A 19,988-nucleotide genomic window follows, 5' to 3' on the forward strand; every position below is an offset into this window, starting at 1 on the left:
TGCTGCCCAAATCTCTTTTGTTAGGGTTGCTGTGAAAGCTGGGCCCTGATCGCTCTCTATCACCTCTGGGACCCCAAATTTACATACTATCTCACTAAGTAGTTTTTTCGTTTGTGACTGCGTAAGGGTTTTTCCAAATGTTTCTGCGGTGTCTTTTCTGTCCTCCTTGTCTTTCGTATTCTTCTCCTTTGTCGATCCATTCCAGCTTTTCATCTGTGTGAGACGCCCTTGCATAGAGGCTAGGTATAATCTGTCAGATGGCACATGCACTGCCAAAGGCATCTGCACTGAGAATTCACTCTGCTCTTTAGCCGCTTCGGCCGTTTTTCGTTGGTTTGGCAGCTTTATCCGCAAGGTGGTTTCCCCTGGCTTCTTGAGAATTCAGCTTGCCATGTGTTTTAACCTTCAAGACAGCCACTTGTTCCAGTAGGAGTAGTGCATCCATTAAATCCTTGATGGCAGGACCATGTTTCACCGATGTTCCGGCCGCTGTCAGGAACCTTCTAGCTCTCCGGATGATACCAAAATCATCTGCTTGTAGGCTTTCAAATTCAGAAGTCACAGCATAACCTGTGTGGTACTTGCCTCCTTCATCTGCATATCTAGAGCCATCCACAAAAAGTGTGTAGTCAGGGTTTTCCAGAGGAATTTCACTCACTGTAGGGAGATATGGTCAGGGTTTTCCAAGCGCAGCATTTCAAAGCAGTCATGTGGAGTGTCATAGGGATCTCCTTCTTCACCTTCTCCTTCTCCCCCCTCGAAAAACGGCAGAAGGGTGGCCGGGTTGAGAGTGAGACACCTTCGGAGGGTCATGTTGTCAGGAAGTAGGAGGGGGACTTGCAGCCATAGATGTCTGGCCGGGGACAGGTGTCGGAGTTGCACCTGAGTTAAGATGGCAGCAATGTCATGCGGTGCCAGAAGAAGCAGGGGGTGTGCTAACACAAGGTCTGAAGTTTTGTCTAAGAGTGCTGGGGCAGCAAAGACAGCCCTTAGACAGGAAGGACCACCTCTAGCCACGGGGTCTAGGCGGCAAGAGTAGTAACCAATGGGTCTAGTCCGTCCTCCATGTTCCTGAGCCAGGACCCCTGTGGCGTGGCCATTCTTCTCCGACACAAACAGTTTGAAGAGTTTCTCATAATCTGGAAGGCCCAAAGCAGGAGCTGTGGATATTGCGTGCTTCAGCCGAATAAACTTGTCCAGGGCCTCGTTTGACAGGGTAAATGGCACGGACTTGAGAGCATCATAGAGTGGTTGCATGAGGAGGGATGCATCAGGGATCCATGCCCTGCAGTAAAATATGAGTCCATGAAAGGCATGCAGTTGTTTAGCTGCTTTTGGTTGAAGAATATTCTGGATTGCGGCTACTCGGTCTGATGCGATATGTCTTGTGCCTTTAGAAATGCAGTGTCCTAAAAAGGTGACAGTCTTGGAACACCACTGTATTTTCTCTTTGGAGGCCTTACAGCCTTGTTCTGCAAGGTAGCATAGTAGACTTTCTGAATTTTCTTCAGCAGCGGGTAGTCATCTGCATAGAGGAGAAGAGTCACTGTAGGTTGTTCCTGTTGCCAGGTATCAAGGACAGAGGTTATGGCTTTGTCAAATTGCCTTGGAAATCTTGGACCATTCTGTATTTCTCTGGTTCACCTTTTGGGATCCGTTTCTTCACTGAGAACAAAGGTGTGTTTCATTCAGAAGTACAGGTTATCAAAGCACCATTAGACATAAAGGTCTCAACCTGTTTTGAGATAGCTTCAGAATGAGCTAGCTTCTACAGGTCCAGTCTCTCTGGAGGCGTGGTTTTCTAGGTAGGAGTGCCCCAGGTTTTAGTTGCACCATGACTGGCGGTACTTTAAAGTGATCGATGTCTTCCGGTTCAGTGGACCATAGGCATGCAGGGATCCTGCCAAGTACTTCAGTGGTACTGAACTTGGAGTTGTCGCTTCACGGAGTGTCTTCATGAGCGGTAGAGAACATAAGGCAGATGAGTCTTCTAAGGATAGGGGAGTATGTAGCTTCACTCCTCCTTCTGGTGTGAAAAATAATTGAGGCCTGTAGCCCAGATAGCGAATCAGCTCCTAGCAGATGCAAGGGGCATGTAGAAGATACCACAAATCTGGCAAGCAAATCAGGAAATGTCCCCACTTGGATTGGCTCAGTAAGAGAACTAGGTAAATTTCTTGTAGCTGTACTATCATGTGGTATAGGGGCATTTGCTGTGTTTCTGGGTCAGGCAGACTTGTCATTAAGGTCGCTGCTTGTGATGGGGTTAAATCATCGGGTGTGCTTGTCAGCTGCGGTTGGTCGTCCCAGTCGGATGTGTCTTCATCACTAGTATATTGGACCTGTAATCCAGGGAGGATGGGAGTGTTAGAACAGGAAGAATTGGATATAGACCTTTGTTAGGCCTTCCGGGTATACCAAGATGGCCGTCTGCAGGAACTGTACTGGGCGGGGCAGGAAGTGAAGACTTGACTGCACCAAGATGGCCGTTTGCAGGAACTGTACTGGGCGGGGCAGGAAGTGAAGACTTGACTGCACCAAGATGGCCGTCCGCAGGAACTGTCCCTGTGGGTTGCGTTTGAGTAGGAGTGGTGTGAAGATAATGGGCGGTAGGCGGAGAGTAAGGACCCTCCCCTTTACTTCTCCAGACGCCATTATAGGGTGGGGGCTTATTGTCTTTACAATCTACTTTATGATATACATACATCATAGAGTTTCCAACCCTGATTGTCTCTTCAAGCCATCCTTCAGAATGCAGAGCTTTTGCGGTTTTATACCAGGCTGTTGCCACGGTCAACAAGCCCTTATCACACAAAATTCCTTTGTAATCCCTGATTAGTACACGCCAGAATTCTGGTTGAAGCCTTTCCACGGGATCTTCTAATTTGCAGACTTTTGCAATCTTGGATAAATGTTTAACAGCCTCACTCCCTTCTCTACGCTTCACAATATCATATGCAAACATTCCCTTCTCCGGCTTGCTAATATGCTGACCCATATTCCTCTCCCCCCTCTCTCTGGGCCACCCAGCTCAAATGCAAGGTCTCTTACACTTTTTTTCTGTTCTCCTGCCGCTGTCTCAGCTGACGGCCGGAGGGGTCAGCACTGGTAACCAATCGCTTAACTTGATTTAAAACTTTTGGCTGTGTGCCAATTTTCAAAACTCAGACCAGGGATGACCAGAGCTGATCAGAGGTTCCCCTCCTGGAATAGAGGATGCCCCCTAAATATCTCTCAAATATTAGAAGCAGATATAGAGTTAATCTAATTTGAAACTTTTGGCTCAGTGCCAATAGGGTTCAATGGTCACACTAAGTGCGGTAACCCTTTCTGTCCAAAAATAAATTCTATAACTATTTCAGGAACAAAAAATATTCACAGTTGAAACCCCCCCCCCCCCCCTTGGTAAGTAGCCAATTTTCTAAATTTTTGTCCCAGAGCTTCCTTTTACATAGGGACCTATTTGCAAAATGTAAGTTCTCATTATCTCTAATTCTATAAAAATAGCCTCAAAATATCCAGCCAACTACGGCAAACTGTGCTTCCTGATAAAAACTTTTTTTTTTTTTTTTTCTAAATCATGATTAGCACTCTTGCCAACGGTGTGTACACTTTATACACAAATGTTTAAATGACAAAACTCCAAAAATTCCATAAAAAAAGTAATAATTGCATATATGTAGTAATGCTGAGGCTTATTGTCCACCAAACTCCATGCAAGGAGTGACCCCCTCCCTCTTTCTCACGAGGGAAACAAAAGTATGCCAGCTGCGCACGTGGGGGTGTACCAACAGTGCTAGTCTCAGAGAGAAGAGGAGAAAAAAAAACTTTCAGGGACACACAGAAGAGAAGGAGGGGGGTTGAACTGAAAAAAAGACAAACTCAAAACGTAACCCCTTCCTCTCTCTGTCTCTCTCTCTCTCTCTCTCTCTCTCTGTTGCCCATAGCAACCTCAAACCTGACTGGATTTATCTGTGTAACAATAACAATGTACGTTTCATTTCACAACACACACAGAACAAAACATAACTCCTGTCGTCTCTCTCTTGTCATGTGACCTCAACAGCTGACAACCCTCAGGAGATCCTTCGAATCAGTCAACCTCCTACCCCGTCCCGTAGGACGTATGTTGTAAGGTCCATCTTTTCAAGGGCAGACAGCTCACTTGAATCCAAGGCACGCTTACAACGAGTGTATCAGCCTATTGAGACACACTTCAAGCAAAACGACAGACACTGAAGACATTACTCCTGCCTCCCCTAGTGTCGGGCATCCACCTGCAGCTGGGCTTTCCCCTCAGAGGATACAAACCTCTGAGTATCCCGTCTCAAAGGACGTACGTTGCAAATATCCGTCTTATTCAAGGGCAAAACAGCTCACTTGGTGACACACAAATGCAACCTTCCAGCCTGCAGAGACACACTTCACTCAGGATGGCAGACACTGAACAAACAATATACAGCCAGCAGAAATCTTACGGCAGGTTAATAAAAACAGCCCCAGGTGAGGATTACCCACCTTTTGAAACGTCTTTTCGAAAAGCACCTGAGATCTGCGATTAAGATAAGACAGAAACAAGTAGTACAGTGGTAAGGTAAAAGTGCCTACCGTACTCTCAGGGGTGCGCAAGTCCCTCTTGGTCTGTCTCATCCAGTCGCCAAACCTCCTACACGGCTTTTCGGCAGACGAACACCTGAAGCTCCACATTGGGACGCCATTTGTAATGGTTAGGGAACCTCAATCAGGTTCAAAATAGATTTCTTGCTGCTGGATCTGATTAAATAGGTAATTACAGTGCATGCACGTGGATATCATAGACTGACACACATTGTTCAGGTAAATGATACTACTTTTATTTCTAATGGACAGTATATTATATAGTTAGTAGGCGGTGTCGTATGTTAGTAGGCGGTGTCATATGTTAGTACGTCATAAGCATAATATTAGCATAATACTGATTATTTGCAGCTTTCTGATTAGTCAGGTCCGTTATAAGGTGGTCCCTTTCCAGTTCATGAATGTTATCTTCTTTTGAAGGCACTGTGCCAAGGCTCCATCTTTCTTTTCACGTTCCATCTCGGTGGTGGGGGGTGGGAGGTATCTAGTAACGGCCATTTTGAGTAAGGACGACAGAGGAAATATATATATAGATATGTAGAGAAGAATACACATAGAAAAATAGACATTTTGCTTAATTCACAAGTGTTCATCTCATTCCTTCACATATACAGAGAACAAACTCCAGAGAGAGGGGCTGGCAGTTCAATTGACAGTAAAACCTTGACGGTCATGATGGATGCAAGGGCAGCTAAACAAAAATTGTCATGTATGCCATTCCATTGCAAGCATTTTCACATTTGTTTTTCTCTTTGCCCTCTTCAGAGAAGGAATGTTCTGGCAATAACAGCTCATGAAAACTTTGACTTCTTCACCTACGACTACGATGTTGGTTTACTTCAGGTGGAAAAGCCCTTCGTGTTCAATGACTTTGTGCGCCCAGTCTGTCTGCCCAGAATGGATGAGCCCCCCGAACCTTCCTCCCTATGTGTGGTCACAGGTTGGGGCAACACAGGAGAAGGTGACTGCCCACAAAATGATAGTCATAGAACTTTCCAGTTTGAACAATATTTCAGTTACAAGTAGATGCTGGCAGAGTTGTATAAAGTACTCGAAACCCATACTTGAGTAAAAGTACAAGTGCTCGATCAAAAAGGGACTTGAGTAGAAGTGGAAGTGCTCTATCAAAAGTGATTTGAGTAGAAGTACTAAAGTATTCAACATTTTTTGTACTTGAGTATTGCAAGTAGTTTTTTTTTTTTTTTTTCATTTTGCTACTCAAGTACTGAAAGTAAAAGTACCAGTAGTTTTAAAAAAAATTTGCTACTCAAGTACTAAAAGTAAAAGTACAAGTACTGTGTTATTTAGTTATTAAAGAAAGAAGTCAAAAGTTTGAACATCATATTGTTTTTTTATTATTTCAAATGATTAACCTAAAGGACAATCACATTTCCTTTGTCTGTAACTTTTTGTAAACAAAAACAGATAAAGTATGTCCCTCCCTTCCCCCTTTAAAGCATCCCTCCTTCTTATCCCTGCATGTTTTTTCTTCTCCACAGCTTATTGGTGCGCAAAATCATATATAAACCAATGTGATATACAACAATATATTCCAATAATGAAATAAAGGAAGAGTGTATGAAATCAAAGTCAATAAAAAGTCCAAAATATTGTGAATCTTTAAATATATATATATATATAATGACAAAACAAGATGAATATATTTTCAACGGTGCAGGAATCAAACAGGTGCTATTCCAAATAATAGGTGCAGACAACAATTTTTTGAACTTCATGAAACCTGCCATCTACTGTTCTGGCAGTGGTAATTTTTTATAATTGTAACGAGTAACTATGCAGCACAAAAAAAAAATATCGGAGTAGAAGTATTGAAATCATCGAAAAAATGTAGTGAAGTAAAAGTGGAAGTAGGAGAAAAAAATTCTACTCTAGGAAAGTACAGATACCGCCTTTCAGTACTTAAGTACAGTAGTGAAGTAGTTCTACTAAGTTACTATACATCTCTGAATGCTGGTAGGATGAATCCCCCCCACTTGCATCACTTATGTCTGTATATACAAACAACATCTTTCATTGTTTTCACTTTCATGTTGTCTTGTGTTTGTATCTAGTTGCAGAGCTTTCCAGACGCTTGCAGCAGCTACAGGTACCCATTGTCAATGTTGCAGTCTGTAACACTACTTACCACCCTGGGAGGATTTCAGAGCGCATGATCTGTGCAGGGTTTCCAGACTCTGGAGGGAAGGACGCCTGCAAGGTGAAAATATTATCAATACGGAGTCTGGACAGTGCCATCTTAAAAGCATTAAAGGGCCCCCGGGCAATACCCAACATGTCATGCTTTAAAATTGCGCTCACTCGTGGAATGGCGCCAAACTTCGGTACATAAAAATCTGCATAGGCGACGCTTCAAAAATGTTTACAGGTTACCTGTTTAGCGTTACAGAGGGGGTCTTGGGCTAGAATTGTTGCTCTTGCTCTAACATTCGTGACGATTGAACGCCGTTTACATATGTGGGCGCGACGTAAGTATGCGTTCACTTTTGCATGCGAGTACGCGGGAACAGGGGCACTTTCAATTTATTTTTTATTTTTACACTTTCCCTTAACATTTTTTTTATATCACTTTTATTCCTATTACAAGGAATGTAAACATCCCTTGTGATAGGAATAGTGCATGACAGGTCCTCTTTATGGAGAGACCTGGGGTCAATAAGACCTCAGATCTCTCTTACCAGCTGGAAAGCCTAAGATCCCAAAAAAAAAAAAAAAACATCTCCGTTTTCAAGCCCAGATCACGGCAGTATTGACAATTGCCAGGCCTCCAAGAGTTATAGAGATTGCCGGGGACCCTCTGGTCCTCTTTATTTTCTATGGTGTACTTCTGGCACTGGCGGATTCCTTCTCCGACTTGCCGATGGTACGGCTGAGGCGGTAGAAGCACCTGAGGGTGGCGGGAGATGTCGCCTCCTGCCGCCTTTAGGAACAATCAAGAGGCTGAACAGACGCTATGATTGTTCTTATGGTGAAGGGAATCGCCGGCTGAAAAAAATATCTGAATGATGTCTGCAGCTGCAGGCATTATTCCGATATCCCCACTCAAAGCCCAAGACATATGACGTACTGCGGTATAAAAGTGGTTAATGAATGATGCAGAGTTAAAAAAAAAAATTGAGAAAAACTTTTGAAATGACATTACTATGTTAGCAATTATAATATTTTAGTGATTGAGTTCACATCTACATTAGGTTTACCTAGGCTTATTTAATAAAGCAGTTAAAAATCAATCAAAGATACCATGTCATGCAAAGCACAGTAACCCCTAGTATCCATATTTAAGTTGGATTAGTGAGTGGTGAATTGTGATTGATTTTTGGTACTGTTCTATAACCTTTACCCTATGGAATATTCCCAAACATTGTCATTCCAGGGTGACTCCGGTGGTCCTTTGGTCTGTCGCAATGCAAACAACTCCTATGTAGTTTATGGTATTGTCAGTTGGGGCGTCGGATGTGCTAGGCCCCGGAAACCAGGAGTGTATGCCAGAGTCCGGTCTTTCTTGAGTTGGATAGAAGACACTCAACAAGGTAAATAGTAACAGGTACAAAGGTAGAGTGACATAATGGAGAGCGAATGCTTGTGTTCCTGTGGCTAGATTACTTTGTAATCTTCTTTTTTTTTTTTTTTATCTGTTCTAGGAAGAAACAAACCGATTAAAGACCGACTGACCCTGCCAGCGGATAATTTATTTCAAAACTCCAGGCAGCAAAGTAATCCCCCCCCCCCTCCCCCCTACCCTTTAGCAAAGTACATTCTATTTATTCTAAATATATGAAATGTAGCAGGCATGTGACTGAAGCTGTCCCATTCTTCTCCTTCCTGTTGTTTGGTGGAATAGGGTGCAGTAGTAACACAGGGACTACATCTGCAGTCTGTGCAGCTCAAGCTGTTGTGGGCAGGGCCGGTGCTCTCGCTAGGCGAAACAGGCAGCTGCCTAGGGTGCACTGCTGCCTAGAGGATGCAGCCATGGCTCGCTGACTTCCTGTTAGCATGGCCGGGGAACATGGGGGGCCCTACACAGTGCTGGGGTGCTGACTTAATGCAGAGAAAGCGGCAGCGGTGGAGGACATTCATCACGGCTGCTGAATAGGAGGTCAGCAGCACCTAAATCTGTGGGGGCACAGCGAAGGAGACGGAGAAGGTGGGCACAGCTGGGGAGGTGGAGGAGGCGGAACAAACTAGCTTTTGAGTCCGGTGAGTTTGGGCTCTGTCCCTCTAACCTGCGAGGCCCTAGGCAAGACTAATGACACCCCTGCTGCATCCCTCAGCCCTCCCCCTCTAATCGCCCCCACAGGTGGGTTGGGGGCATTGCCGGAAGTGTTAGGCTTGCCTAGGGTGAAAAATAGTTAAGCACTGGCCCTGGTTGTGGGCCTGGCCATTCTGCCACTTGGACCAATAGTAAAGACCACTAACTGGGTATGTTTTGACCATTCTTCCAGGGAGCGCATTTGTGAGGTTGGGCACAGATGTTGGACAAGAAGGCCTGTGTCGCAGTCTCCACTTTAATTCATCCCAAAGGTGTTCTATTGGGTTGAAGTCAGGACTCTGCGCAGGCCAGTCAAGTTCCTCCACCCCAAACTCGCTCATCCATGACTTTATGGACCTCGCTTTGTGCGCAGTCATCTTGGAACAGGAAGGGGCCATCTCCAAACTGTTCCCACAAAGTTGGGAGCATCAAACTGTCCAAAATGTTTTGGTATGCGGACGCCTTAAGAGTTCCCTTCACTAGAACTAAGGGGCCAAGCCCAACCTCTGAAAAACAACCCCACACCCTAATCCCCCCTCCACCAAATTATTTGGACCAGTGCACAAAGCAAGGTCCATAAAGGCATGGATGATCAAATTTGGCATGGAGGATCTTGACTGGCCTGCACAGAGTCCTGACCTCAACTCGATAGAACACCTTTGGGATGAATTAGAGCAGAGACTGCGAGCCAGGCCTTCTCGTCCAACATCGGTGCCTTACCTCACAAATGCGGTTCTAGAAGAATGGTCAAACATTCCCATAGACACACTCCTAAACCTTGTGGACAGCCTTCCCAGAAGAGTTGAAGGAGTTATAGTTGCAAAGGGTGGGCACAGCTCAATATTGAATCCTACAGACTAAAACTGGGATGCCATTAAAGTTCATGTGTGTATAAAGACAGGTGTCCCAATACTTTTGACAATATAGTGTTTACACTAGAGTTCTGCTAAACTTCACTTTTGTGGAAGAAATAATCAATGTAAATCGATTACCTATAGCGCTTGCTGTGGAAGAAACTTCACTTTTGTTGGAAAAAGAAAAAAACATTATCATCTGTGTGATCTATGTACATTGCAGGGATTGTAATAAACTTTGTTGCAGATTCCTACCTTTTGTTATTCTGAAGAAATCCCTCTGTGCCCCTGTGGGAAAATAAATCTAATGGGAGTGGTTTCATAATTATTAGTCAGATGTGCAGCTGCAGAGCACTAATCAGGAAATCTGCTGGGTCTGCATCCCTTTAGACGTGTTCCTATTGGAAGTATCTCACCAAAAATGACATTTTTATTGCAGGGGATGCCTACAATCTGATTTGCATCTTAGTTCACACTTCTGGGAAAATCAGTGAGCTAATGACACAAGCAAGAAATTAGTCTCTGGGGTGTGGTTAGCAGAGGTGGGGGACTCAAGTCACATGACTTGACTTAAGTCAGACTCAAGTCACCAGTTTGAGGACTTGAGACTTGCTTGACTTTGACTTTGACTTGGTATTCATGACTTGAGACTTGAATTTGACTTGAGACATATGACTCGAAATGACTTTACTTTTTTAAGTTATTAAAAATTAGCATTTTCTCAAGATGTGTTAAAGCAAAATGAATGTGCCTGTTATGTTTCTGACACCACTGTCACTTAAAACACCTCAGTGTGTTCTGATTTTTAGGACACTGGCTGTTTAACAATGGAAATACTGTCCTAGCGTGACCATGCTAAGCCATTGTACTGGATTTTCAAGTTTTCTCTCCTGTGTCTGCTTCATACCATCCCCCAGCCACACTGCATGGTATGTGGGTGCCCCTTGTGCCTGCTGGGGTTCTGGCGGAGTCTCCTCTTCATGCACACTCCCGTTTTAAACTATAAGCTTATATGCAGCTGTTCCCAATGCCGCATTAACAGGCAGTGCGAGAGACACAGAATCAAAGTTGCACCTATCCTCCTCCACAGTGGTGATCGATTAGCAGTTCCCAATCTTTGGCTTTGGTTTTTGTGTGTCTTGCTCTAACCGTGTAAAGCCTCGTACACACGCAATGATTATCGGCTGTGAATTTTCGGCCAACGTCCGATCAGCCGTTTTTCGGTTTGTTAGTATGATGCTGCTGATAACCGACTCCAGATTTTTTTCGGCCGAAAAGTCGGTGTGCAGGCTATAAAATTTTTGTTGGCCGTCTCCACAACGCCCGATTTTCCGTCAGTCAGTACAGATTTCGGCAGACAAAAAATCAAGATGAGCAAGACTGGGCATGCTCAGAGAAGAAAAAACACACGGAAAGTAAACCATCACATGACATCACTTCTGAAGTAGATTTTTGTTGGCCCAGAAAATTTGTGTGTAGTCTAGAGCACATTTCAACCAACACAACAACACTGGACAAAAGTCGGCCGATCGGTCGGCCGATAATCGTTGCGTGTGTACGAGGCTTTAGTGTGTGTGTGGCAGTGGAATTGGCTTCAGATAGGCTTGTTGTTCAACCAAGTGTTGGTCCTAGCAGGCACAGGGGACACCCACATACCTGAAACTGGACAGCACAGCCAGGGGAGAGTATAAGGAGCAAGCACAGAGGCAAAAAATTGAAAAGAAAACCGCAAGAGCATGTATGTTCTGCTATCAGCATCTCATTTAAAAAAATAAATGGCTTTCATATCACTTCAATGCCCACATGAAATTATTAACTTGTTTTCTTGTTTGTAGAATGGGTGAAGAGAGTTGGGGGCCAGTCTGGTAAGTCTATCTAAGGGACACTTTTTTCCTTTAACATTCATTATATTTCAAATAGTGTTAAAATCTTATTTAAAAGTCTCCATCCCTAATCATCAGCACTGTAGTTTTTCTGCTAACATAGAGAATGGCACAAAGGTATGGTTTACAAACTTGGCAAAGCTGCATTTACTTGTGTCTCTAGGTTGTCCAAGTCAAGAGGTCCTCTCGGTTGGGTCTGGTGATCTCAAGTCTCCTGGCTATCCAGTAACCTACATGAATGGCCTAAACTGCTGGTGGATTCTCTCCACGTCCTCTGGCCAGCAGATCCGGGTTCTCATCATAGATTTGGCCTTGCAGGAGTCTCCAAACTGCACCCTGGATGCTCTTAATATTTATGATGGAGCCAGCAATCGGACACATTTATTGGGTAGGTGTTTTATAGGGGACGATAAAGGCAGACCTGAAAACAAGTTTGGAGAGAGCAGAGTGATTGGATTACTGGTGACTGACTTAAGCCCCATACACAGAGGCTGAATGTCGGGCGGCATCAGCTGGTTCAATAGAAACTGGCCGGACATTCAGCCCGTTTGTACTAGTGATCGACCGATATATTTTTTTTATTACCGATACCGATATTTTGGTCATCGGATATTTTCGGACATTTAATTTTTTTTTTTTTCCACAGGTACTCTGGTGGAGGGATCTGGGGGTTTAAAAGACACCAAACCCCTCCTCTGCACTTAAAGCATTCAAAACGCCAAGTTTGGCTTTTGTTTTGAATGCTCACATTTTTCTAAATTTGCCGCCGAGGTTTTTTACATGGAGACCCGATCAGAGCTGAATGCGGCTTTGATCAGGTATTCTTTTCGGCAGCCGTGCAGTTAGGATGCCCGGGTCTCCCGGTGGGACGGGAGACCTGGGCGAGCCGCGGAAGGCGGAAGACGTCTCCTCCCGCTCCGAGCAGCTTCTCAGCTGCATCGGTTGTCATTACAAGACAGCCGACCATCGGCTATGGACGCCGCTATCGGGGTGATGCCTCTAGCTGCAGGCATCGCTCCAGTACAGCACTTTCCTGAAATATCTGCAATATCGGGCACCTCAAGGGCCGATTCCGATATATCGGGGAAAGTGCATATCGGCCCCCGATATATCGGCATTGTCGATAATCGGTCGATCCCTAGTTTGTACTGCAGCCGATCCTAAAGAAGCTGGCCGTCCGGACAACAATAAAAACAGACAGGTGTTCTAATCCCTCTCCACTCTATCCAAAACAAACAAAAAGTTTTTCCTTTAGTTACTTTAATAATTACTGATCAGCTTCAACTTGTGTCTGTATTACTACCTGGAGTTTAGCTTTAATTGAAGTAAAGGTAGTCACCATATATTGTCTTCTGGTAAAATGTCTTCCATCTTGTTCTAGTTACCCTATGTGGAAAAATCTCCAATCTGACCTTGCAATCCAGTGGAGGTCACATAACACTTAATTTCCACACTGACTCATCTGGGACCAGCCGCGGGTTTCACCTCCAATATAGTGATAGTACTGCAGAAACACTGCGATCCCTGGAAACTGCTGAAGAAAATGGTTAGTTTTGGTTTATTTTTTTAGATTTGTTAGTATGTATAAATGAATTGATTAAAGAAACAAATCAGTGTGGTTTATAACCCTTCCATCCAGATCTGAAATTTTAGAAAAAAAATGATATTGCCTTTTAGTGAAGTGGCACACGATAACAAATGCACATATATAAAGCTTTACTTATTTGACAAAACTATAGAAATTTTGTTTTCCTATGAAGCTATGTGCAGTTCTTTCCATTATGTCAGCCATTCTGGGCTGAATGAGACTGATTAGATGGGAATAACTGGGCAGGGAAAAAGTGTGTCGCCGAGAAACCAAAATCATTTGAGTTCATTTCTGAAAAAGCCTCTTATAGGGTAAGGACCTAGCATTAACCACCTCAATACTGGACATTATTACCCATTCACTGCCCAGGCAAATTTTCAGCTTTCGGTGCTGTCACACGTTAAATGACAATTGCGCAGTCACGCAACACTGTACCCATATAAAGTTTTTAACCTCTTCTTTTTTTTTTTTTTTTTTTTTTTACACAAATGTATTTTTCTTATGGTGATATTAAATCACCACTGGGTTCTTTCTTTTTTGCTAAATGAAATGTAGCACAATTCCCAGCCGTTTTGCTGGGTCACCGGGTGCAACAAAAAGTACCTTTGTGCATATTTCTCCAAGTGTGAGCACTGAGACAATGACCAGTCCAGTATTTTTGGGTTTTTGTATTTATTTTGTAACTAGGATAGGAAAAGGGATGAGTGGGATACTCCTTTGGCTCAATTATGTACAACTTGGCGACACTTGAAAAATGCTGATTGGCGCTGACTTGACGCTGGCAAAATACTGGTTAACACTAGCCTGATGCCCGTTAACGCTGAACAAGAAGTCCTCTTTAAGCTCCCTTAAGCACTCCTTGCTGAGGTAGCTATTTGTATATACTGCTGCACTGCTGAACACTTCAGGGCCCACACCGGCGCCCCCTTTTCTCTACTTCTCTTCAGGGTTTAGACACAGGCACCCCCTTTTTCTAAACCTCTCTACTGGTTAGCTGGCTCCCATATCCCTTCGACCTTCTGGAGTGGTCCCCTTTCCTAGGCAGACCCCTGGGCAGTTTTGAGTACTCGCAACACTGTTTTTCCTGGAAACTTCTGCCCAGCAGCTCCACTCGGTCCACAGCACTCTGGATCCCTTTCTGCAGCCCAGCTCTACCTCCGGTCCTCTAGGCCGACCGCCCAGGACACACTTGCTTCCTCCGACAGGAGGTGTGACAGCCGTCACCTCCTCCTGGGACTCTGCTTCCCGCCAAAGACGCTCTGTCATGTGCTCCCCTCAGACTTCTACCCAATCCCAGGGTGCATTGCAGCAGACTCCGCCCTCTGGGTAGATACAAGCCCTGGTGTGCTGTTGGCTAGGTTTCCTCCACTGTGCAATAAGAGCCCTCATTGGACACAGTGGGGAGACTCCCCAGACTCAACAGACACACCTGGAAACACATGACAGCCTAGCAGAATGATCAGGCCCCCCTGATAAGCAGACAGGGTCACAATATACTTTTCATAGCACCTACCTAGGAGGGTGCTACAGAAAAAAGACCAAATAAAAAAAAATCACACTTGAAGGAATTGATACCATTGAATGTCTTCACGCTCACCTGACCCAAAGCCAATAGAAAACCCCTGGGACATTATGTTTTCAGTCCTTCCGACACCACCAGGTTGCACCTCAGTCTGTTCAGGAGCTCAGTGATGCCCTGGTTCAGATCTGGGAGGAAATATCCCAGGACACCATCCGTCGTCTCATTAGGCGCATGACCAGACATTGTCAGGCTTGCATTGCTTTGAGTACCATTTTGAGTTGCTGCAATAAAAGTTCAGAAAAATGGACTAGCCTGCTGCATCATTTTTTCACTTTGATTTTTGGGGTGTCTTTGAATTCAGCCTTCTGTAGGTTGATAATTTTTATTTCCATCAAACGATATGGCATCCTTTCATTCCCAACACATTACCAAGCCCATATCCATATACATATCCAGCATGCTATTTTCTCTCATTGAAATCTGATTGGTTTTCAAAGTGTTCCTTTAATTTTTTTGAGTAGTGTGTGTATGTAGTCTAGAGGAACATGTGCATGTCGCCTGGAGGAACCGTCTTTTAAGAGGGGGATGGATGAGCTCAATCGCTTAAGGGCTGCCCGTGCTAGCCAGAAGTTTCCCTTAAGTTGTTTCCTAAGAGCAGCTACAGGCCTCGGGTTCCCTCTGCAGAGGTATGGAGTTACCCGTTCCCGGCGGCTCCAGTGCCTGGCGAGGGAGAGGGCAATGATGGATAAGCATTGGCAGTGGGGAAGGCGTAAGCATCCTTGCTGCAGGACACGGCGAACCGGAAGACGCTGGCCATCATTTCTGGTGGATGTGGCATTATCGCTGTGCACTGCAGGTCGTGGTTCCGGCCTCCAGGCACAGAGAGCAAGGGGAGGGCCAAGCTGGTGTTTCTCTATCGCTCATTGACAGACGTAGTCTTCTTGATTCTCAAGAGCTGGGTTATGTTGTCTCCGCAGGAGTAGGACTAGGCAGAAAGACAAAACGTTCTGGCTCCACCTTAGGGGCAGTCCCTGAGGGTATATCCTCCCTCTCTCTGCTGCAGGGAATCAGTTTTTTTCTGTCTAGTCAGGAGTAAGGACCTAAGTTCCTTGCTGGGATCTTTTGGTCCTGGCAAGACTTTTTTCTTTAAGAAAAAGACATTTTTTAGGTAGTTTTCTCCAGTGTTTTTTCCTGTGAGATCTTCAAGCAAAAATGCCGGACTGGGCGACACTTGTGGTCACCCCAGCCGGCCTACGAGCGCGCGCAGACCATGGCATTGCGCTTGGTCGGCCGCGACACATTCAAGTAAGTATGCGGGGCCGGGCGACGGGCTGGATGTTGAGATCCAGTGGTCACCCCGGTTTCTGCCTACGAGCGCGTGCAGACCAGAGCTCCGCGCTGGGTCGGCCGCGACGGAGTCCCGGTGGAGGGACTGACCTTGCGAGTTAAAAGTCTCGCTTGGACGCCAGGAACCAGAGAGTCAAGGCGTCCGGAGTGGTCCACAAACCCCCACCCCGGTGGAGAGGGTATTGTGAAGAGAGGGTGCCTGTCGGTTCGGTATGGTGAGTAAACGTTCCCTTTTTTCCTCGTTATGAGGCAGTATGTATTATGGGCCCCTCCATATATGGTCAGTATATATCTGATACTTACAAGTCCCCCTTGTAATACAGCATGTGTTTGTGGGAAGTGGACTTGGTTTAAGAGCTAACACTCTACCCAGCAGACTGTAACATTACAGCAGACATAGGAGGTATAATCCTACCTTATGTGTAGTGTATCTCCTGTAGATCCAGATATCGCCTCTTAGCAGAGATGCAGGTGGATGTGCTGGGAAAACGATTTCGGCGGTCCGCCGCCATTTTGCCGTAGACCAAATGCATGTATGTCCTCAGGTCACGCCGGCCGCCATGTTTTTGGAGTCTTATGTCTCTTCTATGGGGGCGGCCATGTTTTGTGAGCCCAGCTACCTCGTGGAGAGCTGGGAACGCCGGAAGGCGTACACAGGGGGCGGAGCCACGTCCTTCTACCCGGGAAAAAGCAAACAGCTCCTTCCAGTCTGTGTAAGACAGACGCTGACTGCAGTTGGTTGGAAACTGCACTGCATCGGTTGGTGAGCCTTGGGGGTCCCTCTCTCTCTCTGTGGGATCGAGAAGCAGGTACTCTGAGGGGCGCTATTGCGCTAGGGGGAGACGCACAAAAAAAAAAAAAAAAAAAAAAAAGAAAAAGTTTTTTTGTTTTGCTGGCAAAGGTGTCCTGAATTAACATGGACCCTGCCACTCATGTATCTCCTCCGGATCCCCTCGAGGGGTCTGCGGGATCCTCCAGCACCCCATTGACAATTGAATCATTGTCAGCTATTATGGAAACTTTTGTGTCCCGGGTGGAAGTGGCTTGTCAGGGACAGGGCGCAAGAAAGCGACCCCCGCCTAACCCCTTATTATCTGAAACCTCGGATTCAGACTCTGAGCCTATTTCTGCAGTTGCAGGTACCTCATCTGGGATTGGTGTCTCGGGTCCTGTCTCTTCAGACAGTGAGGAGGATGTTTCGGCATCCGCCATAGCCCGAGAGGAAGCGTTGGTAAACGCACTCATTGTATCTGTTCAAGAAACCTTAAGGTTACAGGGTATTCCATCGGAAATAGCTGAAACTGAAATCCCTTTTGGGACTAAAAAACGCATCAAAGTGGCGAAGGTTTTTCCATTGCCCAAATGTTTTGGCAATCCAATCGAAGAAGAATGGCGTCTGCCAAAACGCACTTTTACTATTTCTAAACGCATTGACAGGCGTTATCCGTTTGAGGAAACCCTCATTAAGAAATGGACAGAACCACCTGTGGTGGATTCACCAATTGCTAGATTGAATAAAGCCACGGTTATTCCTTTAGAAGACGCTCCGTCTTTTAAAGATCCAGTGGATCGCAAGATAGAAGCTATGTCTCGCACCATGTTTTCCTTGATTGGATCAGCTTTCAGACCTATAATAGCTATTGGTCTGGTTTCGCAGGCTGTAACTGAATAGACCAAGTGGTTACGCCGGGACTTAGAAGAGGTCCCTCAGGCGGTATCAGATTTGTTGGAACAAATGATACAGGGGTTACAGTTTGTGTGTGATGCGGCGTTAGACGCCACTCCATTATTGGCGCGAGCATCAGTCTCAGCAGTGGTTCTCTGTGGCTAAAAGGTTGGTTAGCCGACCAAGGTTCCAAAAAAGCATTGGCTAATATCCCCTTTTCAGGAGAGCGTCTATTTGGAGCCAACTTAGATGAGATCATTAAGGATCTCACGGGTGGAAAGAGCACCTTTTTACCGCAAAATTTTAAAGGTAGAGGAACTCTTCAAAGACGAGGGCCTTCTTTTTCTGCTCACAAGAGGTTTTTGCGTCCCGCGGGTGAAAAAACGAAGTCCTCCAAAGCTCCTGCAGGAGGCGTCAGGGGTCGTTGGTCGGGCAAGCAAAAGCCCGCCACCTCCAGACCTGAAGATAAACCATCCAAAGCCTGAAGGTGCGCCCCCACCCATAACTGGGGTGGGGGGACGTCTTCGCCGGTTCCCGGATCCATGGCTTTCCAGAATCCCGGACAAATGGGTTTGCGAAGTCATAAGGTCAGGGTACAAGATCGAGTTTCGATCTCTCCCACCGGCGCGATTCTTCCCTTCCAATATCCGACTATCCTCAGATCGTTTAGAAGATCTGCGGAGAGCAGTCACAGATTTACTACAACAAGGAGTGGTAGTCCACGTTCCTTGGACAGAACGGTTTCAAGGGTTTTATTCAAACCTATTTACAATACCCAGGAAAGAGGGCAAAGTGCGTCCAATTCTGGACTTAAGAGCACTCAATTCTTTTGTCAACATAAGAAGATTCAGAATGGAGTCCATTCGCACAGTAGCAGCCTTCCTGCATCCAGGGGATGTCCTAGCGTCCATAGACATCAAGGACGCCTATCTTCACATTCCCATTTTCGCAGGACATCAGCGGTTTCTACGCTTTTCCGTAGAAGAGAACCACTATCAGTTTGTGGCGTTACCTTTCGGTCTCGCCACGGCTCCGCGGGTCTTCACAAAGGTGTTGGCCCCAATGTTGGCACTTCTGCGCCAAAGAGGCATATCGATCCTTGGTTACCTAGACGATCTTCTGCTTCATGCAGAGTCTCCTCAGACCTTGCTACAAAACATAGAAATTACTATGATTTCTTTACAGGAATTCGGGTGGCTGGTGAACCAGCAAAAGTCATTTCTGGTTCCCACCCAGAGGCTCGAATATCTGGGTCTAATTCTAGACACAGTCAGGACAAGAGTTTTTCTTCCGGTAGGGAAACTCCGAAAGATTCAATCAGCAGTCCAGTTGTTACTGTCCAACAGCTGGTCTTCCCTTCGGACTTGCATGAGGGTTCTGGGGTTGATGGTGGCTTCGTTCGAAGCAGTCCCATTTGCCCAGTCCCATACCCGAATTCTTCAGCAAGAGATTCTTCTCAGATGGAATCGGAATCCGGAATCCCTGGACAATCAGATCCGATTGAGCATACAGACCAGAGAGTCTCTGGTCTGGTGGCTTCGGTCTCCGATGCTCAGCCAGGGAAAGTCATTTCTGCCAAAATATTGGACGATAGTGACCACGGATGCCAGTCTATCCGGATGGGGAGGAATTCTCGGTCAGTTATCTGTCCAGGGACTTTGGTCCCTGGAAGAATCCAGGTTACCGATAAATGTATTGGAACTGAGAGCGATCAGACTTTGTCTGATTCACTGGACCGAGCAGCTCCAGGGCAGCCCGGTTCGGATCCAGTCGGACAATGCCACGGCCGTGGCTTATGTCAATCACCAGGGGGGCACCAAGAGTGTCCGAGCGGCCAAAGAAGTGGCTTGCATTCTTCGCTGGGCGGAACGATTTGTTCCAGCAATCTCTGCGGTGTTCATTCCGGGGGTGGAGAATTGGCAGGCAGATTATCTCAGCCGTCAGACTCTGGATCAGGGGGAATGGTCCCTCCATCCAGACGTTTTCCACCAGTTGTGCCTACGGTGGGGCACCCCGGATGTGGATCTGTTGGCATCACGATTCAACAGGAAAGTTCAGAGATTCGTGGCTCGCTCCCGCGATCCTCTAGCAGAAACCGCAGACGCATTGATCGCCCCGTGGGGGCAATACCAGCTAATGTATGCCTTCCCTCCTCTCGCGTTACTGCCAAGACTTCTTCGCAGGATAGAGGAGGAAGGAATTCCAGTAATTCTGGTAGCTCCGGACTGGCCTCGTCGAGCTTGG

At 45.9% G+C, this 19,988-nt stretch overlaps 1 protein-coding gene across 1 annotated transcript in view; it reads left to right on the top strand.

Moving 5' to 3' along the window:
• OVCH1 (ovochymase 1) overlaps positions 1-19,988 on the top strand; it is a gene marked incomplete at its 5' end in the record, with an annotated part of 123,631 nt that overhangs the window by 70,758 nt on the left and 32,885 nt on the right. The window contains 7 exons of the mRNA XM_082256363.1: positions 5,383-5,578; positions 6,690-6,835; positions 8,009-8,165; positions 8,277-8,348; positions 11,574-11,603; positions 11,785-12,009; positions 13,003-13,167. Of these exons, the coding sequence (XP_082112489.1) occupies positions 5,383-5,578; positions 6,690-6,835; positions 8,009-8,165; positions 8,277-8,348; positions 11,574-11,603; positions 11,785-12,009; positions 13,003-13,167 (991 nt within the window). The remainder of the gene's footprint in view (positions 1-5,382; positions 5,579-6,689; positions 6,836-8,008; positions 8,166-8,276; positions 8,349-11,573; positions 11,604-11,784; positions 12,010-13,002; positions 13,168-19,988) is intronic.

Source organism: Pelophylax lessonae (genome assembly GCF_965119305.1).
Source record: "Pelophylax lessonae genome assembly, chromosome: 4".
Classification (NCBI taxonomy): Eukaryota; Metazoa; Chordata; class Amphibia; order Anura; family Ranidae; genus Pelophylax; species Pelophylax lessonae.